Raw genomic sequence first — 10,994 nt, 5'->3', positions numbered from 1 at the left:
AATATCTCTTGGTCATTTTACCTTCAAAACAAGATTCGCATGTTGGCAGTGCGTCCACTTTCAATGAACTCAAAGTTCCAACTGAAACCAACCTTGAAATCCTATTTAGATTTATATGACCTAAACATAAGTGCCACAAATAGGTTTGGCTTAATTCAGAAATATGTTTTCTTTTATATGGCAAATTAATATTATTTAATTCTTTTAGTTGTTGCACACGAGGAGATATATCAAGAATAAAAATGTCATGTACTCTAGCAGCTGTGTAGATAAAATATTTATTAAACTTAATAACAACAAAGTTATTAGCAAAATAAACATTATAACCAGCATCCATTATTTTCGAAACCAAAATTAAATTCCTTCTAATAGAAGGTACATAGAGGACATCTTTTAAAACTAAAACTCTATCACTACTAAACAAAACTCTAATATCTCCTAATGCTAAAGCTGGTGCTGGCTCGCCATTGGCTTGAAAAATACAAACTTCATTCTCACTTAGCCGCCGCATTTCCTAAAACCCCTGCAAAGTAGTGCAAATATGATTAGTGGCTCCTGAATCTACACACCAAAATATGGTAGAGATATCCGCTAAACAAGTTTCAACAACATTTAAATTCGAATTATCTTGCTTATTCAACTTTGCTAGATAGGCAGGGCATTGCTTTTTGTGATGTCCAGGTTGATTGCAATGATAGCACTTTCCTTTAGGCTTTTTCACACCAGCAGTTGCACCTCCAGGTGCCAAAACCTTGTGAGCCTTCTTCTTTTTCTTACCGCATTTTGACTTAGAAACCGAAGATTTCTCAACATTCAGTTCCACAATTGGAGCTTGCTGTTTGATAATAGATTCTGCCGCTTGCAGCTCATTCAACAATTTCGCTAGTGACAAATCCATTTTGTTCATAATATAGTTCAAGCAAAATTATTTAAAACTGTTAGGCAGAGTCTGCATGACCATCTCAACTTGAGATTCCTTATCAATCACAACTCCAAGGACCTACAGTTTATTCAGAAGATCCATCACCTTCAGAACATGGTCCCTAACCGATGATCCTTCGGCCATCTTGGTATTCAAAAGGGCTTTCATGACTGTATGCTTAACCGCACGATTTTGCTCCCCTAATATCTCTTTGAGACTTTCGAACATGTCATAAGCAGACTCCATAGACTGACACTGATGTTGCAAAACATTCGCCATACAGGCAATAATGTAATATCACGTCATCTCATCAGCCTTAACCCATTTGTCATAGGCCTTAACCTGATTATCAGTGGCATCTTCATCAAGTTTTTCGGGCACTCCTTAGTGATTACGAATTTGTAACCTTCAGCAGTTAGGACAATATCAAGGTTCCTTATCAGTCAACATAATTCGGTCCTTCTAACTTATTTTGGTTCAAAATTTATGTAATTGGGTTGAATGAAGACATGGTTAATCTAAGAGATATTCAGATTAAATGGATCATTAGTTATGCAATTAGAATAATAATATTCAAAATAGCACATTACTCATATAACCATGCTCATTAAATAATTAGATTCGTTAGAGAAACTTAACTATTCATGAAAAATATATGAGTTATGTAAGATATTTATCCCATAAATTAAAATATTATCAACTCATATGGAGAGTAATTGTCAATTTAAGATAGGTAAATATCACTTTTATAAACCCTATTTTCATTGAACGACCATGTAACTCAGTTGAAGAGTTAATACAAGTTATCAAAACTAGAGGCTAAACTAATATAATCATCTATAATGAATTTATCTGATGTGGAAGAAGACATATATCAACATATAAATTTATTATATTACTGTAAAACATGATTGGAAACCATGGGGATTGAATCCTACCACCACTGTTTTCTAAATAAATAAAAAATTTATTAAAAAATTTTCAGAAAATAGAAAAATGGCCAAAACCCCATCTAAACGACCCTGAATACTCGAAAAATGACGTACGTCATGAGAAAAGCTGATGTGTATTGCTCACTGGGTCGTTTCCGATGAACCTGTCAAATTTGAGGTCAATCGGAGTTCGACAAAATTTCAGAATTCCAAATTCATGACCGATTTGCAAAATCTGTTTTTGGCATTTTTTTTAGGGTTCTGTTTCTTTTGACTCGTCACATCACATATCATACTTAGTATGTTAATCGTGGATATATATCCATGATTTCAGAACTCAAAATATTATTATAACGAATATAGCTTATATATATATATATATATATATATATATATATATATTCTTTTTATTATTATAACAACGTCGTTATTATATATATATAAACCTATTTTCATGGAATAAACACAACAAACATGGGAAAAACAACATTATTTTCATGAAATATTATACCACTGTTCATACTTATGTATGTTAATCCATAATTTCATAACTGAAATAGTACTCAAAACAGTCACGTTTTTATAAAAACATATCACTGTTATCATGGATAAAAAATGCAACAAAACATGGAAAAAAACAACATTGTCATGAAATGAAACACCATTGTTTATACTTATGTATGTTAATCCATAATTTCATAATTAAAATACTACTTAAAACAATCTATATTTTTTTGAAAAAACAAAACTGTTTTCATAGAATAACCACACCAAATATGTACAATTTAACAACACGTTTTAATGTTACTGTATTTATGATGTATTACATTATCTAGTTAGATATAAGACAGCGTCTGATACCAATTGTTATAACATGCGCATCGGAAGCAAGTATATAGTCCAGGTATCACAAACATATAAACTAGACAATGATATAATTACGGAGAATAGAAACACTAATCTCTAAAAAACTTTGCATAGGTCCTCCACAGAGCAAGAATCCAGGGCTGCACTCTTCTGTTGTACTTCTTGTAAGACCTTGGACGAAATTATTTGTATGGGCAAATAATACAACTCTGAAGAGTAAGTTATTAGGTGAAATTAGTCTTCCTTTTGTGGACCCAAAATTAAGCTAAAAAAGGAGCTCAAAAACGTGTAGGATTCTGCTAGTACAAGTAGAATCCTATTCTAACTCAAAAGGATAACTTTTCTCCCAAACCACTGTTTACCCCAAGCCTGTCCAGATTTTTACTAGGTATAGCAGGGACCACAGAAACAATAAGAGGCTATCAATTATAGTATTAATTCGAAAATTCGGATGAATTAAATCCTACTATAATTAATGTTAGTTTATTCCACTAAAATACTATAATTGAACTCCTTAATATGAATTTCAAAAATTCACTAACACTTATTTTAACTCCCCATGTTAAGATTACAAATACTAGTTAATTAAACTAAATCACTGACAATTTAATTTAATCAATTAATTAAATCCTTTATAATTTCGCTTAAACTATTTCATGTGAGGATACAAAATTCACCGGCCGGGTTTTCACATGAAAACTCATAAGCTTACATAAAGGGGTATCATCAAACTCAAAATCGATTCACGGATTCTATCAACGAATTATTATTTCTCAAATGCTATTCGTTATTGTGAATCTATTAGGCATACACTAACTCTGAATAGAGTTGTACCTTTTGATAAATCAAAACAATAAACAAATCACATTGATCATAATAACTATATCAAGATTAGTAGTATAAGATCATTTAATGAATTAGAATATATATATATATATATATATATATATATATATATATATATATATATATATATATATATATATATATATATATATATATATATATATATATATATATATATGTGTGTGTGTGTGTGTGTGTGTGTGTGTGTGTGTGTGTGTGTGTCTACTTGTTCCGTTCAATAAACACTAGGTACACTAACACAAGAAGTTGAAGTAAAACTACTCACATAATCAAGATAAATTATACTTTAATTTTGTGTTACAATCATCAAGATATTTTGTCCAACAATATCTTCAATTGTGAACATAATTTATTAATTATGAGAATCGCCAATTTAATCTCTTGTGCATGAGCTAAGACTCCATACACTAAATTGTCTACTACATAACTAAAGGACACACATGTAACAAATGATCTATTTAAAATAATATTTTATCGAATTGAATAAATCGAATAAACAATTGTTCTACAAAAAATAAAACATAATACTATATCTGAACCGCATGGTTAATAGTATATCTCAACAGGAGTATTATTATTCACACATATAAATACATGTATAATTTTGTATATAATCAATTCATGTTTTATACTCCTTTTGTAACTGTGAACCAGACGACCTCTTACATTTTTTACGTTAATATTTTAAGATTCAAAGGCTCCATGGGCTCTCTCTTGCTCCCACATTTCCAATATTTGAATACAAAAATGGAGTATTTAACTGCTTACACACGAAACTAGAACTTTCGAATTTGAGGGGCGTCTATCACCTCAGCTAATTCAAGTCAACTGCAGATCATAAAATCATTCGTATGAGAAATAATAGTATTAAATAAGAGGACGTACGTGCGAACATAGACTTATCTTCAATAAGGATCAAACACGAACAGGACAGATTGAATTGCTGAGCTGCTAGTTGCCGCCATACATGACTATCTTCTATCGCTGCTTCTGCCTCTAATCAACGTCAGCCATTTTCATCCTATAAAAAAGCTTTGGTTACCAAGTATATATCCATAAACGATCAACGGCCAACAACCTTTACTAATTGGCTGATGCTTAGTTGGTATTTGGTGGTTGTTCTATTGCCATCTTCTGTTCTTTGCGACTAGCCAAAAGCCACCGTACGTGTTCACGTTGCCACTAGGGGCGGATCCTCCGTTATATACCGTGTTCATGTTAATATAATATTTTTTTATATGTATAAGTCCACTAAAATTGCAATAAATAGTACTCCATCATTTCAATTTAGATGATTTATTTTGAATTGGTACAAAGTTTAAGAAAAAAAAAAACTTTGAAATATGTGGTCCTAAAATCTTAAGAAACAAAAATTTTATGGGGCCAGACATTTGTGTGACTATAAAATCTTTTCCTTAAAGGTAAAGCGAATAAAATAAAAAAGTTTAAAGTTAAATTGTTTACAAATATAAAAATATTTTTTTTGTTTTGGAACAGACTAATAAGGAAAGTGTGTCATTTAAATTAAAACCGAAAGAATATTATAGATTGAATGCTAAAGACCTTTTGAATTCATACTAATTAAATTTTGAATCTGTCTATGGTTCTAGCAATTTAACCGAAGTCACAATCTTGTGATCACAATTTAATGCTAAGTAGCGATAATTTCCTTAGTCGGTACTTTTAATTCGGTTAGTTAACATATAAATAACCACAAGTCGATGTTTGAGCAGCATAATTTGGTAACATCTCCAGTGCCATATATATCGCCACTTAATTTCTTTCTTAGATTTTTAATTAACTTCTATAAAATTATTTTTACACTATTAGATCACTTAATAGAAGTAATAATTAACTGTAATTATTAATGTATACAGGTAAAATCAAGATCATGGTGCACCCCGGCCTCCGACAAGATAAGCCAGGCTTGAGTGGCAAGGGACCAAAATCGAGCCAAAAAGTCCCATCCAGCCAAAAGTCCCACCGAGCCAGAATCCGGGGGTATGACGCCTGCCCTCGAGCATAGCCAATAGAAGGCCGAAACATCCTTGACCGGCCAGATATCGCGGCGGGGATCTCGTCACGTATCGATAAGGAACCGACAATCAGTTAATCGAAAGACTTTTTACCTTTTATAGAGTTGTATCTAAAGTAGAACTCCCTACTATATAAAGGGGGTTTGATAATTCATAAAGGACAATGTAACACGCATTCCAAAGCAATATATTATTATTATTATTATTATTATTATTATTTTCTCTGTTATTAGCTCTTTCTCTTGTTCATCTGTTACTCCTCATGTTTTTGTACGTGAAAATACGCCATAAGTAAATTGATGAAAGCTCGAAAATAAGATGTTATGTCCCGCATTTTCGTATGTTAAAGTTTCGTCATAAGTTAATCGACGTAAGTTCGGGAATGAGATTATTTTGAAATTATAAGCATTATGCTACTTCGAACAAGTGATGAGTAAATTCATGAAGGTGAGAGGGTAAGCGAATCGAAGAAAATGAGTTTCATCGAAGTTTGGCAATTTGGGATAAAATACGGTCCGAGCTATAATACCCGGTATTTATGGACAAGTGCCATACAAGATAACACATGACCATGATAGTGAGTGGTATAAGGTGTGTTAAAAGTGAATAATTTTTTAAGTAATTTGAGATAATTCTTGATTATATGATAATTGATTAATTAATGATTTTGGTAGGAGATTAGCTAATATTGGATCCTGGATAATTAATGATTTTGGATAAGTTTGGTATGCCTTCCCAAACCTGGCAACAAGTGACACGGAACAAAGACCTAAAATTATGACTCTTATTTATGTGTGAAAGGTGGCACATTTATATATATGTCGACTTTTAAATAAGTCTGTTGCGGCGTGCAACCCGATTCTCCAATATGGACTTTTAATAAGTTTGTTGCGGCATGCAACCCGATCCTCCAATATGAACTTTTAATAAGTCTGTTGCGGCATGCAACCCGATCCTCCAATATGGACTTTTTAATAAGTCTGTTGCGGCGTACAACCCGATCCTCCAATATGAACTTTTTAATAAGTTTGTTGCGGCGTGCAACCCGATCCTCCAATATATTCATTATAATTAATTCTTATAGAAGAAATTTTCCCAATAAATGCAACAATTAATATAAAATTATAAGACAACAAGCATACAATAATTATGATTTAATTATGAAATAAATAAAGGAAAATAGCAAATTATTATGAAAAACAGAGAGAAAATATGCAGTTTAATATTTAATATGGTAAATGTCAAATAACAATTAAGGCACATGATTCAAATAGCATGTAACAATTAATGCAGGAATTCAAGAATTAATATTTGACAAAGAATAGGAGAGAAACAGTTATTATAATAATTAATTTATGATTTCTCAAGTAAGCAGGCAAACAGTTAATTTGACGACGTATAGACACTCGTCACCTCGCCTATACGTCGTTCACATGCAATTCACATAACAATTAAATTAAGGGTTCTATTCCCTCAAGTCAAGGTTAACCACGACACTTACCTCGCTTTGTAAATTCCGATCAATTATTCAACCATAACTTTTCCTTTTAAATTTGTCTCCGAAAGCTTTAAATCTATTCACAAATAATTCGATATATTCAATACTAATCATAGGAATTAATTCCAAATGAATTTATAATTTTTTCGGATAAAAATCCGAAATTCATTAAAATATTCGGCAGTGGGACCCACGTCTCAAATCCCGAAAAAATTTATGAAATTCGAACACCCATTCCGAGATGAGTCCAACCATATAAAAATTATCCAATTTCGATGTCAAATGGACCTTCAAATCTTAAATTTTCATTTTTTGAAAAATTTTATAAAAATCTGATTTTTCATCCATAAATTCACGAATTCATGATATAAATGAGTATGAAATCATGAAATATAATCAATATAGGATAAGGAACACTTACCCCAATATTTTTCCGTACAAAATTGTCCAAAAATCACTTTACCCGAGCTCAAAAATGGAAAAAAGTTAAAAATGGGTCAAAACCCATTTCTAGAACTTAAGTTCTATTTCTGAGATTTTTACCCTTCACGAACGCGGTCAGTGCCTCGTGTTCGCGAAACACAAATTTGTGCTGTCCAATTTTACTCTTCGCGAACGCGAGGGCTACCTCGCGAATGCGATGTTTGCCTGGCTTGGCGTTCGCGAACGCGAAGGCTAATTTTCCTGGAAAGCCTCTTTCCCTTCGCGAACGCGAGGCTTCGATCGCGAACGCGAAGTTTCGCACCTCAAGCCTTCGCAAACGCGTCCCTTTCTTCGCGAACGCGAAGAGTAATTTTCATCTGCCTCTAGTTTCTTCTTCGCGAACGCGAGCCCCCTCCCGCGAACGCGAAGAAGGATACCAGAAGCAGATTTCTTCCGTTTTCCCAAGTCCAAAAATGATCCGTTAACCACCCGAAATCAACCCGAGCCCTTGGGGCTCCAAACCAAACATGCTCTCAAGTCCTAAAATATCATACGAACTTGCTCGCACGATCAAATCGCCAAAATAACACCAAGAACTACGAATCTGACACCAAATCAAAGGAAATTTCCAAGAAAACTTTAAAACTTATATTTTTATAACTGGACATCCGAATCACGTCAAATCAACTCCAATTCTCACCAAATTTAGCAGACAAGTCATAAATATTATAGTGGACCTATACCGGGCTCCGAAACAAAAATACAGACCCGAGGTCAATAAATCCAACATCAGTAATTTCTTAGAAATTATTAAGTTTTCAAGCTTTTAATTTTTCATCAAATTTCGATATCTCGGGTTAGGGACCTCGGAATTCGATTCCAGGTATACTCCCAAGTCCTAAATCATGATACGGGCCTACCGGAATTGTCAAAACACTAATCCTGGTCCGTTTGCTCAAAATGTTGACTAAAGTTAACTTAGTTGAGTTTTTAAAGCTCTATTTCACATTTTAATCCATTTTTCACATAAAAACTTTTCGAAAAATTGTACGGACTGCACACGTAAGTCGAGGAATGATAAATGGTGCTTTTTGAGGTCTTAGAACATAGAATTACTTATTAAATTTAAAGATGACATTTTGGGTCATTACATTCTCCACCTCTAAAACAAACGTTCGTCCTCGAACGGAGTTAGAAAAAGTACCTGAGTTGGTGAATAAGTGTGGTGTAATGATCCGGCCGGTCGTTTTGAGAATTAGAGCCCCGATCCCCTAATATCTGCTTTCCCCATATGTTTTTCTACTTTTGGTACTTGCCGGAGTGATTGGTTATGGAATTCAGAGAGTTTTGGGACACTTAGTCCCTAGTTGTGAGTTTAAGCCTTAGAGTTTGGACCGTACTTAGAACTGTGTGAAGATGGATCCGAAATGGAATTTCTGTCGAATCTGTTAGCATCGTTAAGTGATTTTGGGGTTAGAAGCGCTCCAGAATGTGTTTTTGAGGTCTGTAGTAGATTTAGGCTTGAATTGGCGAAAGTTAGTTTTTCGGCGATTTCGGCCGATAGTGGAAATTTTGATATCGAGCTCGGATTGGAATTCCGAAAGTGGTTGTAGGTTTGTAGTGTCATTTGTGACATGTGTGTAAAATTTGATGTCATTCGGACTAGATTTGATGTGGTTCGGCGTCGTTTAAAGAATTTAGAAAATTTTAAATTCTTAAGCTTGAATCCGTGCTTAATTCAGGATTTTGGTGTGGTTTGAAGGGTCGACTAAGTTCGTATGGTGTTTTAGGATTGGTTGGTATGTTTGGTTGAGGTCCCAGGGTCCTCAGGTATGTTTCGGATGCTTAACGGGAAGTAATTTGGACTTAGGAAAATTTGGTACATTGCTGGTTCTGGTGTTTCGCACCTGCGGAGGGGAGTCCGCAGGTGCGGACTCGCAGGTGCGCTTGGGGGTTCGCAGATGCAGAAATGGACAGGGCATGCTGGGCTCGCAGGTGCGGATGGTCGTCCGCAGATGCGGCCCAGGGGTTGCAGATGCGGACCCAGCCCAATAAGTGACTTCCGCACCTGCGTTGATTTTTCCGCAGATGCAGCCCCAAGAGCGCAGATGCGGAAATCGCTGGGCAGAAAAGGGGATTTCGAGAGTTTGAAATTTCTTAGCACAAAATTTGATTTGGAGCTCGGTGGGAGACGATTTCTCGAGGGATTTTGAAGGAGAACTATTGGGTAATGAATTCTAACTCTATTTTGATCATAATACAATAATCTATTGTTGTTTTCCTAGTCTAATTAAGGAATTTGAGGGTAAAAGTTTGGAAATGGGGGAAAAGGTTCCCCAATTGAAAATCTGAGTTTGGGATGGGAATTTGATGTCATATTTAGATGATTTTTGTTCGAGTGAACTCGTGAGCGAATGGGTGTTCATAATTTGTATTTTTTACCCGATTCCGAGACGTGGGCTCGGGGAGACATTTTGGGCATTTTTTCTAATTTCACGGTTTAGCTTTGAATTAATTAGTTAAATTAGTTACTTATAGTTATATTTACATTGTGCAATTAATTTGAATAGATTCGGGCCATTTGGAGTCGGATACTCGTGGCAAGAACGTGATATTGAGTTGATTTGAGCGGTTCGAGATAAGTGGCTTGCTTAACCTTGTGTTGGGGACTTTCCCCTTAGGATATCTTAATATTATTTGGTGTGTGGGCGCCGTGACGAGTACGTACACGGGCTGTTATTGCAAAAATCATGTTTATCCTTTTTAAATCATAAATTGTTTCTCTTATTAAATTGTACTAATATGTTTAATTATTTAGTTTAGATTAGAAAACATGCTTACGTGTTTTAACTGCCTATTTGACATTCTGTGTGCCATGCTTAGTTAAATCCCTATTTTCCTTATCTGTGTTCAGTATAAACTGTATAACTCGATGCCATACCTGCCATTTCATCTTGCGTTGCATATTTAAATTGGGACTACGGACTTATTCTGGGAGATCCCCCAGCACTGCATATTTACTTTGGGACTACGGATGTATTCCGGGAGATCCCCCAACACTGCATATTTACTTTGGGACTGCGGACGTATTCCGGGAGATTCCCCAGCACTGCATATTTACTTTGGGACTACGGACGTATTCTGGGAGATCCCCCTGTACTGCATATTCATTCGGAACTACGGGATGGTATCCCGGGAGATTTCCCACTATGTTTACCTTGTTTTGAGCCGAGGGCTCCCTTAACTGTTAAATTTTCGAGAATCTCTTTAACGGTGTTACCATAAATTTTACTTATATCTTTTACTGTTTAATTTATTATATTTACTCCGATAGAGCCTTGACCTGACCTCGTCACTACTCGACCGAGGTTAGGCTTGGCACTTACCGGGTACCATTGTGGTGTACTCATTCCCTTCCCTGCACATATTTTCGTGTACAGATCCAGGTG

The 10,994-nt window shown here is 34.7% G+C and overlaps 1 protein-coding gene across 1 annotated transcript; it reads right to left on the bottom strand.

The window, feature by feature from the left end:
* Positions 1–514: 514 nt before the first annotated feature.
* LOC142167826 (uncharacterized) lies at positions 515–898 on the bottom strand. The gene has a single exon (XM_075227912.1). The coding sequence runs from the start codon at positions 896–898 to the stop codon at positions 515–517; it is 384 nt and encodes a 127-aa protein (XP_075084013.1).
* Positions 899–10,994: the final 10,096 nt, after the last annotated feature.

Source organism: Nicotiana tabacum, chromosome 2 (genome assembly GCF_000715075.1).
Source record: "Nicotiana tabacum cultivar K326 chromosome 2, ASM71507v2, whole genome shotgun sequence".
Classification (NCBI taxonomy): domain Eukaryota; kingdom Viridiplantae; phylum Streptophyta; class Magnoliopsida; order Solanales; family Solanaceae; genus Nicotiana; species Nicotiana tabacum.
The sequence above is the reverse complement of the archived record's forward strand: the minus strand, read 5'-3'. Positions and strand labels throughout refer to the sequence as shown.

Excerpts from the sequence above, each read along its gene's own strand:
- LOC142167826 (XM_075227912.1), bottom strand. The coding sequence starts at position 898 with ATGGATTTGTCACTAGCGAAATTGTTGAATGAGCTGCAAGCGGCAGAA.